This window comes from Aspergillus versicolor (assembly GCF_001890125.1).
Source record: "Aspergillus versicolor CBS 583.65 unplaced genomic scaffold ASPVEscaffold_4, whole genome shotgun sequence".
NCBI classification, from domain to species: Eukaryota; Fungi; Ascomycota; class Eurotiomycetes; order Eurotiales; family Aspergillaceae; genus Aspergillus; species Aspergillus versicolor.
In genome coordinates, this window is record NW_024467527.1 from 2,109,098 (window position 1) to 2,130,192 (window position 21,095).

The 21,095-nt window shown below is 50.7% G+C and overlaps 14 protein-coding genes across 14 annotated transcripts; 6 read left to right on the forward strand and 8 right to left on the reverse strand.

Annotated features, from left to right (window-relative positions):
• Window positions 1-81: 81 nt before the first annotated feature.
• On the reverse strand, window positions 82-2,489 carry ASPVEDRAFT_71804 (Zn(II)2Cys6 transcription factor). The gene is made up of 9 exons (XM_040816136.1): window positions 2,420-2,489; window positions 2,319-2,364; window positions 1,888-2,249; window positions 1,283-1,838; window positions 1,193-1,231; window positions 1,055-1,141; window positions 983-997; window positions 751-929; window positions 82-699 (listed from the first exon to the last, which is right to left on the reverse strand). Exons 1-9 carry the CDS (start codon window positions 2,464-2,466, stop codon window positions 102-104), a joined length of 1,929 nt encoding a protein of 642 aa, XP_040667557.1. The 5' UTR covers window positions 2,467-2,489; the 3' UTR covers window positions 82-101.
• Window positions 2,490-2,768: 279 nt separating this feature from the next.
• ASPVEDRAFT_130300 (uncharacterized protein) lies at window positions 2,769-4,796 on the reverse strand (the record flags this gene model as incomplete). The annotated part of the gene is made up of 3 exons (XM_040806707.1): window positions 2,769-3,360; window positions 3,421-4,228; window positions 4,292-4,796. The coding sequence occupies 3 exons, from the start codon at window positions 4,794-4,796 to the stop codon at window positions 2,769-2,771; spliced, it is 1,905 nt and encodes a 634-aa protein (XP_040667558.1).
• A 1,069-nt stretch (window positions 4,797-5,865) lies between these two features.
• ASPVEDRAFT_28436 (uncharacterized protein) lies at window positions 5,866-6,761 on the forward strand (the record flags this gene model as incomplete). The annotated part of the gene is made up of 4 exons (XM_040810109.1): window positions 5,866-5,874; window positions 5,932-6,099; window positions 6,175-6,311; window positions 6,386-6,761. The coding sequence occupies 4 exons, from the start codon at window positions 5,866-5,868 to the stop codon at window positions 6,759-6,761; spliced, it is 690 nt and encodes a 229-aa protein (XP_040667559.1).
• Window positions 6,762-7,328: 567 nt separating this feature from the next.
• Window positions 7,329-8,463, forward strand: ASPVEDRAFT_83323 (uncharacterized protein; the record flags this gene model as incomplete). Its single annotated transcript, XM_040817358.1, has 3 exons — window positions 7,329-7,411; window positions 7,460-8,114; window positions 8,164-8,463. 3 exons carry the CDS (start codon window positions 7,329-7,331, stop codon window positions 8,461-8,463), a joined length of 1,038 nt encoding a protein of 345 aa, XP_040667560.1.
• A 226-nt stretch (window positions 8,464-8,689) lies between these two features.
• Window positions 8,690-9,773, forward strand: ASPVEDRAFT_651331 (uncharacterized protein). Its single transcript, XM_040815771.1, has one exon. It carries the CDS (start codon window positions 8,999-9,001, stop codon window positions 9,539-9,541), a length of 543 nt encoding a protein of 180 aa, XP_040667561.1. The 5' UTR covers window positions 8,690-8,998; the 3' UTR covers window positions 9,542-9,773.
• ASPVEDRAFT_651314 (uncharacterized protein) lies at window positions 9,615-9,973 on the reverse strand. The gene has a single exon (XM_040815770.1). It carries the CDS (start codon window positions 9,889-9,891, stop codon window positions 9,688-9,690), a length of 204 nt encoding a protein of 67 aa, XP_040667562.1. The 5' UTR covers window positions 9,892-9,973; the 3' UTR covers window positions 9,615-9,687.
• An 83-nt stretch (window positions 9,974-10,056) lies between these two features.
• On the reverse strand, window positions 10,057-11,631 carry ASPVEDRAFT_130929 (cytochrome P450; the record flags this gene model as incomplete). The annotated part of the gene is made up of 1 exon (XM_040806769.1): window positions 10,057-11,631. One exon carries the CDS (start codon window positions 11,629-11,631, stop codon window positions 10,057-10,059), a length of 1,575 nt encoding a protein of 524 aa, XP_040667563.1.
• Window positions 11,632-12,106: 475 nt separating this feature from the next.
• Window positions 12,107-13,891, reverse strand: ASPVEDRAFT_28440 (uncharacterized protein; the record flags this gene model as incomplete). The annotated part of the gene is made up of 4 exons (XM_040810110.1): window positions 12,107-12,960; window positions 13,010-13,325; window positions 13,375-13,718; window positions 13,771-13,891. The coding sequence occupies 4 exons, from the start codon at window positions 13,889-13,891 to the stop codon at window positions 12,107-12,109; spliced, it is 1,635 nt and encodes a 544-aa protein (XP_040667564.1).
• A 508-nt stretch (window positions 13,892-14,399) lies between these two features.
• ASPVEDRAFT_83327 (uncharacterized protein) lies at window positions 14,400-14,892 on the forward strand (the record flags this gene model as incomplete). The annotated part of the gene is made up of 3 exons (XM_040817359.1): window positions 14,400-14,435; window positions 14,487-14,568; window positions 14,639-14,892. 3 exons carry the CDS (start codon window positions 14,400-14,402, stop codon window positions 14,890-14,892), a joined length of 372 nt encoding a protein of 123 aa, XP_040667565.1.
• A 74-nt stretch (window positions 14,893-14,966) lies between these two features.
• Window positions 14,967-15,776, reverse strand: ASPVEDRAFT_41380 (glutathione S-transferase family protein). The gene has a single exon (XM_040812328.1). It carries the CDS (start codon window positions 15,731-15,733, stop codon window positions 15,068-15,070), a length of 666 nt encoding a protein of 221 aa, XP_040667566.1. The 5' UTR covers window positions 15,734-15,776; the 3' UTR covers window positions 14,967-15,067.
• A 544-nt stretch (window positions 15,777-16,320) lies between these two features.
• Window positions 16,321-17,700, reverse strand: ASPVEDRAFT_41382 (alpha/beta fold hydrolase). The gene has a single exon (XM_040812329.1). It carries the CDS (start codon window positions 17,478-17,480, stop codon window positions 16,554-16,556), a length of 927 nt encoding a protein of 308 aa, XP_040667567.1. The 5' UTR covers window positions 17,481-17,700; the 3' UTR covers window positions 16,321-16,553.
• A 450-nt stretch (window positions 17,701-18,150) lies between these two features.
• ASPVEDRAFT_83330 (uncharacterized protein) lies at window positions 18,151-18,912 on the forward strand (the record flags this gene model as incomplete). The annotated part of the gene is made up of 1 exon (XM_040817360.1): window positions 18,151-18,912. One exon carries the CDS (start codon window positions 18,151-18,153, stop codon window positions 18,910-18,912), a length of 762 nt encoding a protein of 253 aa, XP_040667568.1.
• A 63-nt stretch (window positions 18,913-18,975) lies between these two features.
• On the reverse strand, window positions 18,976-19,681 carry ASPVEDRAFT_52669 (uncharacterized protein; the record flags this gene model as incomplete). Its single annotated transcript, XM_040814678.1, has 2 exons — window positions 18,976-19,580; window positions 19,636-19,681. The coding sequence occupies 2 exons, from the start codon at window positions 19,679-19,681 to the stop codon at window positions 18,976-18,978; spliced, it is 651 nt and encodes a 216-aa protein (XP_040667569.1).
• A 122-nt stretch (window positions 19,682-19,803) lies between these two features.
• Window positions 19,804-21,052, forward strand: ASPVEDRAFT_651346 (class I SAM-dependent methyltransferase). Its single transcript, XM_040815772.1, has one exon. The coding sequence runs from the start codon at window positions 20,017-20,019 to the stop codon at window positions 20,911-20,913; it is 897 nt and encodes a 298-aa protein (XP_040667570.1). The 5' UTR covers window positions 19,804-20,016; the 3' UTR covers window positions 20,914-21,052.
• The last annotated feature ends 43 nt before the right edge of the window (window positions 21,053-21,095 follow it).

The following is a 21,095-nucleotide window of genomic DNA, read 5'->3' on the forward strand; positions in this document are numbered from 1 at the left end:
ATTCCAGACTCCGAACACCCTATTGGATGTAAATATTACATCTGCACTACATATTACTCGGGAATGGCTTTATATGTTGATGAAGAAAGTGTTAAGCTCATTCAAGTACTAAAGAAACAGCTATACGCAGTATCAACCTCCCGGCTCATAGAAGCAATAGCCTCAAAGCCCGAATCTGTCTTTAACGAGGCCCGCATACATTCAATCCCATGGCGCGCTTCTTCCATAAGCCTCCGCGCATCCTGATATTCCGTCACGGGCTCTGACAGTCCAAATAAATAATAGCAGCTGGAGAGACTATCTGATGCTATGGCGGCTTGGAGCTGGTGCAGGATCATGAACAGAGAGTAGCAGGCTTGCATCCCCGCGCAGCGGAAGTAGGATAGCGAGCCGGATATTTCGTTAGCAGCGGTCGTCGGTGGTATTGTGGACTTATCGACTTGGGCTGGGGAATTGTGAATATTTAACGGACAAAGCCCTTCAGAGAGACTCCTGAAGGCTCGGGCAACCCCTAGCGATGACTTTAGACAGGCGATAGTCGCTTCCTGGATGGTGAATGGGGACGAGGACGAGCCCGTTGGAGACTTAGGAGTCAGTGAAATCTCCCCGTTTACCATGAGGCCATCGATGTCGCAGTGCTGTTCGACGAAGAGGGGAACGTTTGAGAAGGCCTGAATACGGTGTAATCTGATCCGTGCTCTTAAGGAGATGTTAACGAGATGGTGAAAGCGGAAAGGGAAAGGAACTCACGAATGCGTTAGAAGGTTTGCTATGACGCCTAGTGCCATCCCAGCGCGGTCCTCGACGTTGTCTTGCTGCGTGATGTCGATATATGAGTCCGTTTGCATAGACAAACTGACAATATGTGAATCAAGGTTGGATATCTCTAGTTGTAGATGATTATCTCCCCCAGGTCGTTCCATATCGGACTCGACCATTTTAAGAATTTCGATCACGGAAGCAATACATTCCACGCGCGTACCAAGGCAGCCCACGGCTGGTATAGTTAGAGCTTGTACAGATCGATAGGAGTTGCGGAGAGGTTGGAACTCACATGGGATTCCTCCGGGTCCACTGAGGCACCTTTAATGGTTGGATATGCAGTGGTGATTCTGGGGTCAGAAGTTGGGATGACTGGAAGCTAGAATGTAGTCAGAAGCTAAATTCAGGGACGTCAGCATTTGGTACATACAGTTGTCTGTGCAATGGATGACATGTATGACATTACAACCTAGGGGCAGTTAGTAAACAGAATAGACCAGTGAAAGGAGCTTAGACTAACAGTAGACCACCATGCTCGCCTAGACGCCTCCGGTGCGTTATGGCCGAGGTTGTGAATAGAGATGTCCATAGCCATAGTAAGAGCCTGATTCGCGCGGGCACGCATGCGAGGTATATTTCCCCGGTGAGAATACTCGTATATGCTCAGCACCACTAAAGCCAAGACGGGGTATAGTTGCGCGGGTAGGTCGGGGTGGACTTCGTCCAAATTCGTTGTCGGGACACGGTTAGCATTAGATTGCCCCATGGCATCAACCTCTTTCTCGACCATTTCCAGGGCATTCTGAGCGTATAATTGGGCAAAGGCACGCCGGAGCGTAATATTCGATTCCTGCAATGGCGCCGAGTCTTGAGGGGGTGGGATCAAGGCCAGAATCGCAGAAAAAGCTAGACCCAAGGAGGTAGTTGGCCAGTATGGTAGACTCAACTGGTTGACAGTAAAGGTCTCTGTCAGTGGTGGACTTATGAGCCTTGGCCGGTCGTGATACTCTGGCGGTGTCAAAGGGGGCGGCAGCAGGGGCAGATAGTGGTGAAGGTGAGTATAGTACGCATTGATTCTACCCTATTGTTAGCGGGAGGGCTGTTTGTCTTACGTCCAAAACTTACATCTCCCTTTCAGAGGTGTAAACCCGAACCAAAGGCCCGTCCGTGCTACTGGGAGTCTGCGAAGTTTGAGGATCCCATAAAAAGTCATGGGCCATACTGAGGTCCGGCTGCAAGGACGCTGGGGAAAGCAGCGCATTCATAGAGGCGAGACGTCGACCAAACAGTTCGCTGGAATTCAAGTTGGCAAAATTTGAAGTTCCATCGATCTGCGGCATTTCACTTCCCATTCTAGACACTGGAGAAAGCTGAGATGATGTCGAACGATCCATATCTGTGTCCTGAGGGTCTTTACGGTGAGGCTTGTACCGAGGACCACCACGGCGACTGGGCTTGTAGACACAGCCGCGACTCCTCTGAGTACACTTTGTATTCCAGTTACATGGGTTAGCCAGCTGCAGATAATCCTCGACGAGGGAGGTTAGACTACATACCGGCGAACAAGGATTTTGCCCATCGCAGCGGGTTTTGGAGGCACGGCTGGTGCAGGATAGGTATTAGAAGGTCTGCAGGATACGGGTTGGATGAAGCCTACCATGCAAGACATGCAGCCTTGACTGGCTGGACCTTTCCCCGATGCATACTCGAGGATGACTGGGAGTTGCAGGATGGAGGTGCTTTTCCCAATCGGTCCATCCGTTGGCCCCACTTTGTGTCAAGTGCCACGTGATCCAGAACCGTCTTTACTGATTGGCTGGACTGGGCTCTGCACTAGCCTCTTACAGAACTGCCCATGGGTTATCGATATCGAAGATCTTGCTTGATACTGGCCTGTACCAGGTTGTTCAATAGATAGTTGAATATGAAGCAGGGAAGTATCATTCACCCCGCCCACACTAATATCATAATATCATCAAAATCCTTATGGGTGAGGTGTATATAAATTAATGGCTCAACCTCGCAACCGCCAAAGCATCCAACACCTCCGTCCAAGTCGGAACCCACGCCGAATAAATCGACACCCATATCAGCCCCAACAAATGCAACCCAATAATTACAGACAATACCGCAATACCTGCCGGAGCCATATACAACCTCTCAACTTGAACACCTTCATCCAACGGAATAATCCGGCGATAGTCCGGAATCGACGCCGCCTGAGCTAGATTCGCCTTGTTTGCAAAGAAAACGGCCTGTGTGAATGCGTCTCTAGCGCGGAATTTATAGTTTTCTGTTGAGTCTAGAAGAAACAGGGCGCCTAGCCAGGCTCTGAGATCGGTGTTGTAGGCAGATTGTGAGGTTGAGGCACACCGAGGGAGTTCTGCGTATTCTGGTCCGGCTGAACCGAAGGTGGGCGAAGCGACGTAGTAGAGAGGGATGGGGTCGGTGCAGTCTGGGGTTGTGGATGTGTTTTCAGATCCGCTCGTGTTTGCTCGGGTGGAGAAGAAAGTCGATGGACCGAAGAGACTCAATGCAGCTGTTAACAGCGGACCTAGAGCCGGAGACTCTGGCGGGTCTGGGATGGGGTAGGCATGTCTGCACCATTATGATTACATGGTTAGAGTGGTGTAAAATGGAAGAAGGGAGGATACGTACCCTAATAGCTTCTCAGGCGGATAGTTGCTTGAGGATGTTCCTTTCGGAGGAAACGCCATTCGTGTGTCCGCACTAAGTGCCAGGTCAAACTCCTCCAGTACGGGCCCAAATGTAGAGTTATGATTGTTCGGCAGCTGGAAGTAACCTGCCGTTGTGTTTGCGGTGCACCGCCGTGTAAGGCTAGAGCTGGCATTTGAAAGAGCAGACACACCAGCGGAATTGAAATGGAAATATAACTCTTCGCTTATATCCTGCCGGTTTCGCGTCACGTTCCAGGGGAACTTGCTGACATTCCCAGGGACGCAGACCTTGAATATTTGGTCCCCGGACTCAGAGTCCGGGCTGAGCGTGGTGGATGCAGTGAAGCCTGAGCATGGTTCAGGATAGGTACTTTCCGGCACAGTTTCGCAGTCAACAGAAGAGTTGAATCGAAACGCATGGTTCACTGCCAGTCCCGTATTCAACGTACTAGCGAGGTTTGAAACAAAGGTACTGTTTCCCAATAGTGGAAAGATGAACGTTCCACCTTTCTGAGGATCTCTTATACAGGACCGACCCCAGGTACCTGCTTGGTTGCATGCATTTTCCGGGTCGCGCCATATATTGGGCTGGCTATCCCAGTACTCAGCCGTATCGATCGCAGCTCTGGTGGCGCCTATGGCATAAGTTGAGTTGACCTGCGATAACCCGGCGATGTCTGCATCTGGGACGTATGATGATGGGCTTGGGGCGCCTTCATGTTCAACAACCAAGAGCTGCACGCTTTTCTGTGTTAAGAGGAGCTCCTGCAGGGGCCAGATCAATGCTCCTATTAATAGCATGAGTGCTCACTCAAGTGCAGCAGCAAAGGATAACGTATCCATGTACTTACCGAGGGCACAGATACAAAGGGAAACAATCAGATACCAGCTAAGGTACTTCCGTCTATCGCGGGCGAACAGCGCATGACCCATGGTCGTCGGATTGATCCACCCCCGATCAGCAAGAGCCATTACCTTGCTGAATGGAAATTCGCCGGAATATCTGTTCTGAATGTACGCCACCGCACCCCGAGCGCACAGCGCCGAAGACACAGGGATGGCAGCGACAGACATGATAGTACCCAGGACCCGGACAGTGCGTCTCCATCGGTCATTCGCTGCAAGCTGGCCCTGCGTCATGATATTTTCCCAACCATCGCAATCGAAACCATACGCATTACCGGCTTCGGAGTAGGTACATGGCCCGACGGATGCGTATGAGTCGTGCCAGCCCGAGCCTTTCATTGGTCGGACACACAAGATAGCTGTAATACTCCAGCAGAAGATCAAAATAAAGGCGTAGAGAAAACAGGCGAGAAGAGACAATGGTCGCTTTTTGCGCGGTACTGGGGGCATTGACACGAGTGTATCGGGGGTTACCAGGAGTTTCTCTGCCTCCGCTTGATCGACGATATTGTCCCGAACATTACCGCGAAACGCTGGTATTTCGATGGTATCGTGGGGATACTCAACACCGATCTCGTTGGCAAATGGAAGCCGTATAATCGACCTACCAGTCATGATCTTGAGATCCTGTATGGTCAGAATGTGGCTCTCAATCCCTCTACCATTTTGAGGCACACGACATGGCAAGAATTGATGGGGAACACTCGGTCAATAAGAGTCGATGCCCCTGTCGAAATTGGTGCTTCGAGGCGCAGCAACACTGCCCGTCATGTTTATCCAATTAACAGCTGGTGCCTCTGCAGAGTAATTTAACATGCGCTCAGCCCTGCCAAGAGGCGGCATACCAGGTCAATGCGCACCGGTCAATTCCTCCACTGGACGCCGTCAACGTCTGGACTATCAAGCTTGAATACGGTTCCAACTCCAACTCTTGTGGTTGATTCACGACTCATGTCGCGCCATATCCTGGGGATATCGAGATGATACGCCATCCCTGTTCAATAATCGATATGAAGGCCATCCAACTCGCCTCTCCGAGAAACATTCTAGGGGAACTCTGTCGCGCCATGGTATCAAGAACGACGCCCTCATCAGATCATCCTTTTGTTCCATCAATTCAAAGAGATATGAGGCCCAGAACATTGCAGATTCAAAACATGACCTAGAGGCTCTCAATCGATTTACTTCAGAGCGTCAGAGAATCCTCTCAGGGCTGCATATAGTCTAATGGAGAAGCAGGGCGGCGTGGTTCTCACTGATGTATGGAACAGCCTGAAAGGAAAGCAGAAATTCCAGATTCTGGACCAGGTTGTTGATGTTGAGAGACTTCTAGCTGCCAGTAGATTCTCCGAGTTCGGCGGGCTGTATTATAAAGGCGACCTTCCGGATTCTTCGGGTTGTACCTCACCCCTATACATCGATTCAACTGGCAAGGAAGTACAAAGCGACGTGTCTGACATTAGGCCAACTAACCACTATTCGTTTTTTGACTTCGGAGGAGACGTGTTAAGTATAAATCATGGGCCGTGTAAGTCGTCTGCAAATAGTCCGATAATATTATCTTCTGCTAATCTATTCATAACAGGCAGGGTCCACAGCAACAGATTATATGATAGGTACTGCGTGGAGGGAAATTAAAGTCGCAAAGGCTGGTCTGAGGAATTCCTTGATGCCTGAAGGTCTTTTCTACGGAGCCAGACAATACCAGCCTACCCTATCTAAAAAGCTCTCCGCATTGGAAGGCTATCTAAAGGTAGCATCCCATGTTCTCCCAGCAAACAACACCACCCATGTGTCTATTTTATGACACGGGGACCTTCACTCGCAGAATATATTCATGGACCCTGAAGAGCCAGCCCGGATTGTGGGAATTATTAACTGGCGGTCCGTCAGTGCATGTCCGCTGTTCATGCCAGTCAGCCGTCCTGCATTTCTCGATTACAATGGTCCGGTCCCTGATACCGAGTACAGTATCTTCAGCGTAATAAAACAGTATTTCAAGCAATACAGGGCCAGAATTCTCTCCCCCATTAAATTAGTGTGATTGCGGGATTAATTTTGATGGACTATGAGCCGCTGCTGAGCAGTCTCTTGAGAGATGTGAAAAAAGAATGGGCATCTATACTGGGCGTGAAAGGCGACGGGTCGCCCTTCCCATTGCAGTTCTCGGACGCAGAAATCTGTCAGCAGGAAGAGGACGGCGATCTGTGGGCTCAAGGTGTTGAGCTCATGGGTGCGTTTCTTAACGACACTGGGTGCTTCAAACATTGGGATGGTAAGGTTAGCGATGTGGATTATGAACAGTCTAAGAAACAGCTGGATGAGGGGGTACAGAGACAGAGATCCCTAGACCGTGAAGCCAGGAATCAGGAAGAGCGTGGACAATGGCTCGAAGCCCTACCATTTGTCGATTGATATTGTGTATATGCCTTTGCAGCGTAGCGATAGTAACAAGGAACCTATGCCATTAATATACGACCTTACTAGATTGGGCAATGCAACGACAGACCGAAATTTAATCATTCCCTAGGCACAAGTCCAACTATACCTCCGTAGTATGATACTTTCATAGGGCTTATATACTGGCATGTCCAGGAAGAAGGTCTGTATGGTCACAGAATGAATCCACCACCTAAGCACGCTAATACATGCTATATATGTCGTGAAGAACTAGTGGCAATAAACAGGTGGGGCTAAATCCTAACCACGCTGGCCGTTTTCCTCGCCGCGGAGAACCGCATCCCATCTCCCTTTCATAGTGCATGCTAGATGAGTTAGTATGTTAGTAAGGTGAGACATGTGGGTGCTGTATAGCTTGGAAGAGGGTCTGCTTACCCGATTTGGCAGTGGGCCCGATGCCAACAACCACTGGCTGGCTGAAGAGTTTTCTCTTTAAAATTGACCGCAGCCCAGTTCATTTAGAGTCTGCAAATCTCAGGCCTTCTATGGTCTCTTTGGAAATTACAAGGCTCACCCGCCACAATGTATAGGCCAACCTCCCGCAACGAATGGTGGTTATGTGCCGCCCTTCTCACACAAGCCACCCTTGTCATCGCTCTTGAAATGTAAATAACCATCCATTGTCCAGACAACTCGCTCTAACCAGAGACTAGATATATCCTCGTGGAATGGCAGAAATGGGTAACCCCGACCATCACGCAAGTGCCCGTGTCCTACCTGATCCCCATCGCCCTGGGCATTTTGGCTTTCGCCTGCGCCTATCAGTTCATTCTTGCCCTGGATGCAATCCACAACAAGAACAACATCTTGCTATTCGCAATATGCATCGCCAATCTGTGTATTGTCGCCTATGCAGGTCTACAGTGCACAACAATGCAGGAGACCACCGCCAGGTTGTACGAAGGGCGTTTCAACTTCCCAACCTTGGTCGATACAACCCGGAATGTATGGCCACGAATCCAGCCGGCTGAGATTATTGTGCCTATTATCCTTGCTTTATCATCTCTTGTCCTCTGGCCCTGCGCGTACTTTATGCATCGGGATTACGCATGGGCTATTTACAAGTGTGTCCACGGCAGCTCGGAAACCAGGATGCGATATATGGCTTACGAGGTCTACCTGGTTCTGATCAAACTCGACTTTTTCTTCCTGATTGGCTTCATCGTCCAGTATAACCTGATCGACGTCCACTTCGAAGAGCCAGAGTATAGCCTAACCATGGCCATTATCCCGGCTGCATTCATCGTCATGATCCTGGGTATCTACTTTGTCCAGCATGAGATCATCCTCGGCATCATTCCAGTTATTGTAAGCCCCCTTGAAGTTCAAATCAACTTTCGAAACTAATTATATCCAGGTGTGCTACTTGGGTCTCGTCGCATACTTCGTCAGTCGACTGATCGTGCTCAATGGGAGTGGAAAGCGGGCCAACACGACCGGGAAGGACATGATGCAGCTGTTTGCTTATGTGGCTCTGGTACTCACAGCGGCCTTACTGGTTTGCTCGATACTGTGTTTGATCAATTTTAACCGCGGTCTTAAGAGGGTCAATAAGGGAATCAAGGCGGCGCGCGAAACGTACATGCTGCATAGTGAAGGCTACTCCGCTACGGACCAGTGGCCTGGTGCCCAGCAGCGTTCGAGGATGTCTGCGTAATATAATATTATAGTACAGTAATAATTAATAAATAATACAATATATCAGATATGCTCTACATCTGCTCACAAGCCTTGACTACAAACGATCCACTGTCAGGCACAAAAAGCGTAGGTTGTACAAACTACGAGGTTTTGCCACAGAGTCCACTATTGGGCCTGTAAAGTAATTATATAATTGTTTCCAGATCTGTCATGAGCTGCCTACACTTAGTTCGAGTATTTGTGCCTATTCTATGACGCGCACCGGCACAAAGTTCCCCGGCACAAGCTCCCCACAAAGCTCGTATATATGACGGCGCACTGACATTATATTGCCAATTAAGGTTGAAATTGCACGTTAAATTGCCAGTAACGGTCGCGTGCGGGGACACGTACCAATCACATTAAAACACCGCCAGCACAGCCGACAACAAGGCTCAGTCCACGCTCGCCCCTCCTCCACCTCCACAGTCGCTACAAAACAGCGTTCACTCCGCAAAAGAACCCACTACACTGCTTATCCTCTCGTCGCATTCGTCAAGAAACATCTCACAATGCCACGTACACCCTCCAACACCCTGGTGCAAACCGCCAGCACCCCCAACGCAAGGACAATCTTCCCCCAGTCCGACATATCAATCGTGCCCTTCCCGCCAGACAACCCAAGCATGGCATTCATCTCCACATCTTTCATAGTCCCGCGCCGCCCAACTTCTTCGCAGATCTACTCCATCCCGCAGGGCTTCGAACAGCAGGCGAAACTCGCTTTCTCGAACCTGGAAACAGCCCTAGCATTAGGCGGGGCGAAGCCACGCGACGTCACCAAGTTGACGGTGTCTCTAGCGCAGGATTGCAAGAAGCAGGAGACTACCATCCAGCTTCGGGATGCGATGACGAGGTTCTTTACTGACTCTCGGGGGCGGAGGCATAGTCCCGCTGTTGCGGTCTTTAATCACCAGTACATCCATGATGGGTTTGCCAAAATCCAGGTGCAGGCTGAGGCTGTTGTGAGGGTTTCTGCGCCCGAGCCGGAGTTGGACCCGGGGCAGGATGGTGGGGAGCTTGCGAGGTTGCCGACTTATGATGAGATCTGGTGAATTGTATATTAATGTATTTTTTTTTTTTCTTGTTACATGTGGGCATTTGTTGAAACTGATTATTGTTATTGTTACATTTGCGACCGAGGGCTCAGTAAATGACCCAACAACAGCCACCCCTAGCCCTATAAGCATCCAAAAAGGCTTCATAATTGTGGAAGCCGCAAGGGCAAATACCACGGCATTTTAGAATAAACTTTAACCATTAGGGCTTCGTTTGGGGCTGGCTGCTGCCGACGCCACTCGTCTTGGTGCTGGTTCATAGACGCCAGAGCCGTATTAGGGCTTATGCGTTGGATGTTATTTAGCAAGGATGTCGAGAGTATATTCATGGTTTTACGGGAATGCATACCATTGAACTAGCCACCCTGTTGACATCACGGGAATACGCAATATACAATGGGAGTAGGTGAATATTGCTGACAAGTGGCAACAACTCGAATGGTCCTAAGACTTCTTGCCATATACCTTGCACAGCTAACAAGTACAAAATAGCGACCAGGAGAATGATCCAGCTATGCAACAACATCCCCACCCAAATCCCTCCGCCAGATCTTCACCGGCATATCGCCAACAAGCAAATTAAACGCCTCATACACATCCAACTTCCACTCCGGACTCGACAACGCAAAGTCATACCGGTGCACGATCGACGCAAGAACAACCGTTTGCTCAAGGTACGATATGTTCCTACCTAAACAGCCACGCGCACCAGTCGAGAACGGGATGAAGTACGGCTCCATCCGCTTCCGCGCCTCCTCGTCCATCCACCGCTCCGGACGGAACTCTTCAGGGTCCGGGTAGATAGTTGGATCGCGGTGCGTGGCGTACGCGCTCATCGAGACCGTCGTGTCGCCGGGGATCCATTCGCCCATTATCGAGGCTCCCTCGGGTGGTGTCCGTCTGAGGAGGCCGGTTGAGGTTGGTGGGCTGAGGCGGAGACCCTCGTCTAGACAGGCGCGGAGATAAGGTAGGTTCTTGACTTTATCGTAGGACGCCACGATCTCGTCGTCGTCGAGGACGGCGTCGACTTCTTCGCGGAGTTGTTGGAGGGTATGTGGGTTTTGGAGGAGGAAGGCGAGGACCTGCGTTAGGGCGATTGCGGTTGTGTCGGAGCCGGCGTTGATGATGGCGCCTACTTCGGAGATGATCTCGCCCCATTCGAGGTTGTTCGGGACACCCTGTTTGTCTTCCATGAGGGAGGAGAAGAAGTCGTCGAGCTTTTCGCCGTTGAAGGAGCGTTTCAGACGGGTTGCCGCTTGGTGGTAGACTACGTCGCCCCAGGGTTCGGCGTCTTTCCAGATTTTGCGCCATTTTGGGGTGAGGTTTGACAGCTTTGCGAGCCAGGGGTAGAGCTTGTAGTCCCAGACGAAGACAGACTGGGCACGAACGAGTTGGTCGCGTGAGAACCGGTATCCGGCGGTGTAAGTCGTACCGTCCATCTTTTGCGCCGTGACCTCGTCGGTGCCTTTGTCTAGGAGATCCATCTGTGACGATACGGCGATGTTGTTGATTGCTTCGATTGTGAACAGGTTGCTCCACATGCCCCAGTCGAATGTGACATCCTTGGGGTCGGGGATGGTTTGCCCTTTCGGCATTGGTGCAGTGCAATGGGCATCCATGGCGTTCAGCAGACGTTTGGCGCTATATGCCACTTTGAATTCCCATCTCTCGAGGTGCTTGATCGCAAAGGCTGCGGAAAGGGTTTTACGTTTCCTCGAGTGCTCATGCTTTTCAACAACATCGAACAGCTGAGTGTGTGAGCCGCTGAGGATGGTGTAATTCTTATCCTTGACAACCCTCGTACTGTGTCCGTATAGATCCTTCACAGCGCGAATATCACCGAAGGAGAGCGAGTTTGGACCAGTCCGGAGGATTGGCGATTTCTTGTGGGCTTCGTATATGTCGCGCGAACGGTGTCCGCCAGAGCTGAGCAGGACATGTCGCAGGTCGGTAAAGGGGGACCAAGGTGAGAAATCATTATACTTTCTGAAGCCTTTCGCATCGTAGAAATAGTTCACAACAGGTAGGATGAAGAAGTAGGTCGCCGCGATCCAGGCCGCACTGCCAAAAATCAGAGGTGCGAACATGATTGATGAATTCTGCTCATACTCTGCTTGCGACCTTGATCCATGATGAAGCATTTATAAATTGGCCGTCAGGACTCTTACTGCATCATATGCCGCTCATCGTGAATTCTATAGATGCGCATCTCGATACTGTCGGGCCAGACAGATCTCCACATTCCGAAATAGGAAAGTTTCCCATTTGGGAAGTGTTTTGCTCGTCGGCGGCAGCGCGGTAGACGATCTGACAAAGGTGTTCCCCGCGTCCCGTGAAAAAAAAGAGGGTAAGAAGTACTGCGGGGAATTATTCCTTATGATATTACAGTGGGCCTTGTTGCCTTTCTCACCTGTTCACTTCTTTCTTCGTGTGGTTGCATTCCCCGCATCAGCAGCCAAGTCGGGCACACCACATGTGGTCATCACAGCGGCTCTTTCAGATGCGAGAAGCGAGTCATGGCTGAATTCCGGGAAATTGGAATTCCCCGACAGTCAATAGCACCTAGAGCCCCGTGTTCTGTGCCCAGGACGCGCGCAACGCGGCAACAGTGCTTTGGGTCGGCCATGCATAGTCGTACTCGAGGGCATGCAGCAACTGAAGTAGGGCATCCTGCTCAGCAGGGTCGGTAAAGTACTCCCCGCAAACCGCAATTGCGACCATCGCTGTGATCATGGCGGACGGGCACTTCTGGTTGGAAAGCGCCAGTCCACATAGACGGCGAGTGATACTCCGCAGCTCCTCAGCCAACGCGTTGTTTCGTGACATGGCACCGATTCCTAATCGGGAGGTTCTCGTTGGATCGGAGACCGCGAGGAGTATCTTGCCTAGCTCGACGTGCTGGGCCCCGGCCACTTGGCACGCGTTGGCATGCCATACCTCGGGAAAGAATCGGCCGGAGCTGGGATCTCGTTCGCGGTAGTAGAATGGCCGCATTGGCTGCGGTCTTAGATCTTGCCATCTCTGTTCGACGGCTTTGAGCATGTTCCAACGTTGCAGTTTCTCCTGTGCCGTCGTGAAGTGGTTGTCTCCGAAGCAAAATATCAGCAGGTCGGCAACCCAGACAAAGATCCGGTTGGCCCGGATGAAGTCGTTGTTGGGGTCGAATAAACTGTAGTCGTTGTGCGGTGACACGGGCAGACGAAATGGGCGCTGGTGAAGAAATGCGCTCCAGATCTCTTGGCGCATCGCGGCGAGGCAGGCGGAATGACGAAGGGATATCGACGGTGTGACGTGAACACTGCTGTCTCGGGGTGGGCCTTGAATCGTTTGATAGGAGTAGAACGACTCGTCTTTCTGGGTGTTGACGATGAACTGGATTGCATTTAAATATGCCTCGGAAGGTCCGGTTGACGGGGCTGCATTCTATCATGAGTTCTGCGCTTAAAGGCATCGGAAGGCACGTACCGTCAATTTGCTCGTAGAAACGCAGAATTGTGGCAGCCGTCAGGACATCTTCATTATATTCCTCATCGGGATCTTTCGATATCTCAATCAAGTGTGAAATGCAGATATCGTGATAGCGGATAGCTGCATCTGGTGTAAGATTAGGTAGTCTTGTCCCATCGACAGAAACCATATTGCCATTCCCTCCCCTACAATATGCGAGTCGAATAAGGTGTCCAGCCGAAGCTGTGTAGACAGCATATCGGAGCACCGGACACAGCAGGGCCCGCTCGGGGACAACAATGGCGAAATGGCGGTCCATGTCACTGGTGTCAAACTATATCGGTCAGCTCAACTCTCAGGGTCGTTTGGGTGTGGTAAGATACCAATGGAGCCAGATTCTCGATGAAGTGACGCATCAAGCAGGCATCTTGGAACTCGAGATAGGACGAAGACGAGTCAGAGTAAGTATCTGACCAGCCATGAAGGGGTCCTATGGGATAGCGAAAGCGTGAAGCTAAGCCGGGATCACGCTCAGGATGCTCCTCGGGCTGATCCTTTTGCTCAATATGAGGCGATGTCTGGTTGGAGATGTTTGTTGATGGAGAGGCTGATTCGACTGGAGATGACAACCCGATTGGGGGTTGAGAGGCAGCTGGGCTCTGGGCGGTAGATTCATTCGACAACCCCCCAGAAACTCGCGGTGTCATATCAACATACGTCAAGCGACCTAAGCAAGTTCAGTATACGGCCATATAAATACTTTGGTCCCGTGTACTTACGCTTCCGACGAGAGCCCACCCATTCTTGGTCCGGGGCAAAGTCGAAAGTCGGCTTCGGGCGAGGTGCGGTGCGAAATCGGATTTTGCAGCCAGGTGGAGGCTTAGTCTCTTTTTCTGACATTGGAAAGCATTCCTCTAATTTGATTCTTTCAAGCCAAAAGCCGAGTTTCCAGCGATGCAGGCAGAGGTGGTGTTGATGGAATCGTCAGCTGCGACGCGGAGAAAGTCATGCGGGGATGGTGCCTGGGGAACGAGGCAGCATTCAGGCAGCCGTCCCCGATCTATAGATACACCACGTTCCGGGTAGTGATACTCCACAGAGGATGCTGAGATTCGCTACAGTTTATTATTAGCACAAGTTATTGAAGCCCCTACAATAAGTTGGAAGTGATATGCTCATCAAAGAAATAGCTGCAAATGAAGGTACCTTCTATAGCAACACAGAAGATATCATGGCAATGCACGACTAAGCACCACGACTAATCAGCCCAAGAACACAAAAGGTTTTATTTCAAAATGAGTTCTCCTCTGATAGCTTCCCACTTCTCACCACCAGACCTGTGGCCAGTGTACCAGGATTAACCACCAACCCTGACAATTCTCAACCATCACGACAAAAATATCCCAAAATGCCGATGAATTGGACTCCAGAGGCCAACGCCAAGGTATGCTCCTTTCACACTCTCTCCTGGACGCCAGCTACTAACCAAACCCAGCTCTTCCTCGGTGTCTTGGATCAGCTGAAAGAAAAGAACGTCAAGCTGGACAACGAGAGGCTTGCTGCCTACATGGGACCTGGTACGTTGCCTTTTCAGAACCTTAGTCGCGTAACGTGTGTCTAACGATTGACATCCTTTCTGTGTTACAGAATGCAACAAGAAATCTGTTGAAAACCAATTCACCAAGCTCAGGAAGATGGTTGGCTCGGATTCAAACAATAAATCTGCGCCTGGAACTCCTGCGACTCCTGCAGGTACCCCCAAGAAACGCCGTGCACCCGACAGCGCCAAGTCGACCCCTTCTAAGAAGAAGAAGAAGGATACCAAGGATGAGGAGGAGGACAGTTCGAGTGAGGAGGAACGTAATGTCAAGGAGGTGAGAGATGAAATCAAGAATTTGTAATTCGGACTTGCAAGCTCCAATTACTCGGGTTGAGTAGCAGTGAGTGAGCTTGTGAGATGTCCAAGGGATTTAGCCGCAGAGAGAGATTGGAAATGTAGTTAGGAACTGGTACTAGACTAAGATCTAGATAAATCTATCCTAGTATTGACTCTATTGACTAATGCTTTAGACTAATCTAAACAATTGGCTTCTCCGGACTCTCAACACCCAAAGCCAGCTCCATCTGGGGATCCCCCTTCTCCATCGCCTTCCTATACGCAGGCCTCTGACTAACACGACCGAGATAAGCCACGATATTGGGATACTCCTTCAAGCTAAACTGCACGAAATATCTCCCCGTCGTCACCGGAAACACCATCATCACATCCGCCGCCGTAAACTCCTCCCCGGCAAGCCACTTGTTCTCCTTCACCCGGTCATCCAGCATCTTCAACGACTTGGCCAGTCGATCATTTGAATAGCCGACCATGCTGTTATCCGCCTCCAGCTTTGCAAACTTCGCCATCATGACGCGCCCGACATTCCCCATAAGCGTCCCGTTCGACCAGTGGAACCAGTATAGAAAATCGGCATAGTTCGGATGCGAGGGCGGCAGGAAGAGACGGCCATTCCCGTGCTTGTGCGCAATGTATTCAATGCATGCGCCTGTTTCGGCGAGCGTTAGATCTCCGTCTTGGATCGTGGGCGCGGAGCCCTGCGGGTGTAATGCTTTCAGTTCAGGGGGTGCGAGGAGGGGCTGGCGGTCGTAGGTCTTGAGCTCGTAGGGGATGCCGAGTTCCTCGCAGAGCCAGAGGGCGCGCTCGGAGGCTGAGACGTGCAGGTGGTGGATTGTGAGCGTCATTGCAATAATCTATCAGCAATGTGCAATAGTTGATGATTCAATGTCAATTGCGGTTGTTGAGTTCAACTGATCTGCGGGGTGAAGCTTTATAAGAACTGTGGGGACATGACGTAGTTCGCGCTCTGACGAAGATTGTCTGAGTCGGGTGGTTCCGGTTCTCAAATAATTAGGTTCGATGGATCAGGTTCAGTTATTCAAGTTCTATCCGGTATCATCTCTAGGGCTGATAGGCTGCAGTTCTCAAATGCTGTAAGGAGAGTGGGGTTGTGTTTGTGGTGTCACGAAGTTTGAGCCCGTGTCGGTTTCTGGAACTGGTTAGAAGCTGCTTTGGAGGGCGTATAGTAGACAATTGGTCTGGAGGTATAGTGGAATGTGCACGAAGTGAGCCCAGGAACCATTTAGAGTGGTGGTATGGGCAGTGGAGGAGCTAGACGTGGTGGTGGCTAGTCACTGCTTTCTGTATTAATGAATTCAGTGGAGCAATAATGTGGTGGTGATTGAAGTTATCAACTGAGTTTCTGGTGGCGCAACACTAATATCAGACATCAATGTATCTCGCCATTCTCCTCCATTTCTCTTTCAACAACGGCGCTGGCTGCATGTGCATATCGAACCCCGTCTAGTGTTTTTGAATATTAATGGCCAGTGCGCAAAGCTACAGAGAAGTGCAAAGAAGGCATGACGTTCGCCGCCGAAACCACATGAAGACAGACCCGACATCGCTGGAGCCTTGCTGACGGATTGGTGTATGGGCGTGCTGTTATCTGCACGATGGCCATGGTCTACACTCGTCTTTGCAGAGGTCGATACTGCGTTGATATCATCCTCGCCGCGTAACCCCCATCAACCAGCTCATGATCTCAACAGCAACCCTCTCCGGCTGGTCAAGCATGACCAAATGCCCAGCATCCTCAATCAATATATTCTCTCTCGCTCCAATCCTCTTCGCCAGCTCCTCAGCCCGCTCAACTGGAATCCACCGGTCCTCAACCCCCCAAATAACCTTGACCGGTATTGCGCTTCCAACTTCCTGATACCGCCCCTCCACCTCCTCAACATCACGAGCATCCGCCTGTGCAATCTGCCGAATAAATCCTACACTCCCCTGTCTCCCACCTTTACTTAACAACCACGGCCTCTCAAGCCTCTTCTCGATATCAGCCGGGATATCCTTAAACGCCGCCCCGCGGATATACTCCCGCAACATCCCCTCAAAAACAACCTCGGGGATAGAAGTAAATACACCAGGATTCTGGCCGACGAGGGTAAAGAATGGACTCCCGAACGGCCGGAGCGCGACAACATCAATAAGACACAGACTCGCGTATTTGCATCCGTGAAGCAGGAATCCACGGAGGCTGATCAGCCCGCCGACATCGTGGGCGACGACATGCGGGAGGTTGCCCTCTTTAAACCCCCAGGAGTGGTAAAGCGCTCCGAAGGATTCTGCTTGCCCGGCGAGAGAGGCGTCGAGGGATGCAATCTCGTTGGTATTGTTGGTATTGCTTGTCTGGAGAGGACTGCGGCCTGGTGACTCGCCGAAGCCGGGGTTGTCAAAAAGATAGACACTGTATTTAGAAGCTAGTGCTTTTGCGTATGGATGCCACAGAACGGAGGACCAGGGAGTACCGTGGATGAAGATTAGTGGAGGATTGGTCAGTTCGCCCAGTGTTGTCCAGGGGATGGTTGTGCTGTGGGTAGAGGAGTGGTGGGTGAAGTGTTGGTCGAGAATTATTCCTGATGCCATTTTCTTCTTTTTCTTCTCTTTGGTTGTTTGAGAGATGGGTTATTGATTAGTCTGGATTATATCTTTGCCTCGCAGGGCACTTTATCATTTATATACTGTCTCTCCCGCGAATACGAGGGCTTGGGTAGTATCTTGGAGTAACCCTGCATTATTAATTGCAGTGACTCACTTGCGCCGTGTCAATACGAGCGTTGTGTTGGAGGATTATCTTGAAACTGGGGCACTGATAGTTACAAATCACTATTAGGGCTGGGAAGATACTGGTGTGGTACTGTTGGCCCCAATAGAACGATACGGCGCAGAACCCAAGTTGCAGGTGTTCTATAAACTAACTGCTGACAAGAGCATTTGCAGTCTCATTGAAGGTGCTAAGCCGAGGTTCGTGGTAGAAACAGTGAATATATATATGAACCGGCAACGTATTCGTTGAATGCATCTTTGACAACGAATGAAATGACACCACAATTCTATGAAAACAACTAACTTAACACAGCCCAAACCGCCACTAAATTCTAAAAGGATGCACAAGCCAAATAACTGGGATTAACATTATCTTCATAAATGACTGCTGCCACATTTGGTTGGCGCATCAGGTGACCATCTGCCAAGCCTCCGCCTTTACTCACCTCGCTGCTGCTCTTCCTTCCCCAGAAAGCAACACGTTCCATTAATGGCCGCTCCTCGCCGTCCAAGACCGAAGATATCTCTGTGGGATCGTTTTCGCTTATGGATTCGCTATTGGCACTCGCCCCTTAAGATCCGCGGCAGTCTCACTCGACTGAGCAACCACAAACACCCCCTTCTGACGCTCCTGCGCATGTTCATCCCATTCCCGTCATGGTTCTTCCCAGTCCCAGGCCCATTTGCCCCGCGGGCACTGATTGAAGACACCAAGAAGGAGACCGGAATAATCGCGTCTCAGTTTGGCGAAATCCACAACCTTCGCGCGATCCCAATCTGGCGCATGCGCGACACCTCGCTGCGCTCCGTTTACCGACTCTACGAGCTACACCTTGCGGATCACTATGACTTAATGGGATGGGAGACGGAGTACTTTTTCTACCGCCCTGACTGGCGCCTACGAGATATCCCCGACCCGAAGGACCCCGACCCCCTCCGGTATGCGATTCTGGCGTCTATCGTGGAGGAGTTATACGAGGCCGTGAATTGGAGATTGAGCTTGGGGCTTCGGAGGGATCATCAGCATATTTATCGTGAGGATGCAAACGATACGTTGCCTCCTTTTACGCCAGAGGAGCTTCCGGGTTGGACGACCGAGGTTGGCCCCATCGATAGGGATCTTCTGAAGATCTCGGTTCCACCAGAGGCTCTAGACACGGAGGGGAATTTGGTCCTGGAGGAGGGCGGGAAGGGCCAGAATTTTGCCCGGCGCAACATAATCACGAATACGGGCTGGTTCTACACTATCTAAGGGAGAGCGTCGTACAAGGGGAATGGACTCCTTGCAGACTGGTTCTGCCCGGAAACATCATGTCTATTTGAAGGGCTCTTCCTTGTATTCATCACGATATACATTGGCGACACGATGCATTGTGTCATGATCTGGACAGACGTCGAACCCGTTTGTGTTCATCGTTCGGATCGATTCCAAATCCAGAGGCTCGTTGGTTCGTTCCTTCAGCTTCTTCAAAAGAGCGACTGCGTCTGCCATATCTGTTTCGGCCTTGCGATCCCGATCACCGGCATAAATGCGCCTTAGTTTTCGTTCGAGGGCCCACTCGATTGGAGCAGCAAGCACTTCGAGATACTCGCCTTTGAAAAGTGTAATGCCCTGCTTATCGGCCCGCTCGAACACATTTTCCCTGGCGCGCTTGGTAACAAAAATGGAGATGTCGTCGTTGAACCATTCATAGTTGAATTTCAATCGGTTGCCGACGGACTCGATTGCCGCATGAAGGGCCTTGTTGATATCGCCATCTCCAACAAATTCAGGGTCGATCAGGTAGTCAATATCCCCAGTGGCCTCGCGGTTCCTGAGATAGGAGACGGCAAGGAAACCGCCAGCAGTGACAATTCTGATAGGCGCGAATGCTACCAGCCAGGGGTTTTGTCCCATCTCCTTGTCCAGAGCGACAAGACCTAGAATCATGGTGAGCCTGTGCAGTTTAGTCTAGTAGGGTGAATTAGTACGCACCTGCTCTGAAGTCCTCTTCATTGAGGTATTTCTTTCGTTCCGCCATGTCGATCTGAGTTTTAAGATCGGACTTTAGGCAGAAGTAGCGAGTGTCACCAGCCAACTAGACGAGCAAGCGCCTTTGCACTGGACGATCTTATGGCCATTCGCGTTGCCTTTGAAGAATTGTGATAGGAGTGGATGAAATTACTTGGATCAGGATTATTGCACTGGAAGGTCCGTGTGTGTCAGTCAAAGTTGGAGGGGAAGTTCGACTTGGCCTAGATTGCATTCCCGCACCATTCCCGATTTGGCTCCATGTGCCGCCGCTGACTCAGGGGTTTTTCGATTGACTGTATAAGGGTGGGAGGTATTGTCAAGTCGCTCATTTCGGGGGCAACTATGGCTATCGACAACGATAATAATTTACCGAACACCACCGTGACCAAGGAAGAAGTCAATCTCAACGGCGTTGCCAGAACCCTCTTGGTTACCCTTGCTGCCAGAGCCTCTGACTTCCGTGCCCCCACACCCGTTCTTGGTGATCCATACGCTCAAGATATCCTGGACCGGCTTGACGTGGACGTTGATGAGATTGCTCCCACACCTAACCAGTGTGCTGCTATCGCCGTTCGAACAAGGCATTTCGACAGATGGACTTCGGAATTCGTCCAGCGCAACCAGAAGAGTACGGTTCTGCATCTAGCATGTGGTTTTGATAGCCGAATGCAGAGGGTAAAATGGGGCGAGAATACTCGTTGGATCGACATTGACCTACCTGAGGCCATCGACCTTCGAAGAAAGGTCCAGCCAGAATCGTTGTCTGGCCGAGATTACTCTCTTCTGGGGGTTGATGTTCTCGACGAGGACTGGATGAAGAATATCACAACCCATGAACCCGTTCTTGTCGTGATGGAGGGATTACTGTGCTATCTGCCCGAAGAAGATGTGAAACGACTGGTACAACGGCTCTGCCAAACCTTCCCCAATGGCGAACTCCTCTTCGAATGTATAACTATGGCAACACTTCAAAGTCTCCAGCGCCAGAATCCAATCGAGTTCATCAATAGCAGCAGAGCACAGTTCCATTGGGGCGTGGATGACCCGAAGTTGCTCGAAGGCCTCCATCCAGGGCTGAAATTGGTTGAATCCGTCCGCCTGGCGGAGGCACCGGGCGTTGAGAAGTTTCCTTTGGGGTATCGTGCGCTTATGTATTTACTTTCTTGGATCCCTGGAGCTCGAGACTCGGCGAGGTTCTTGCGTTTTGAATTTGGCGAAGTTAATAGGAGTAAACAATAAGCTACAGGGTCCAGTTTAGAAGGCTAGAGGCTATGATGAGAAATCTATACAATCTAACCACTCATGGTTTGCTATACTAAGCAGTAGATGGCCAGAGGTGGATCCGGTGAATTATCAATGCACGATTCGCTGAATAGTCATTGTGGTATTGAGTTGTTGAACAGCTCGGGGATGATGAGGTC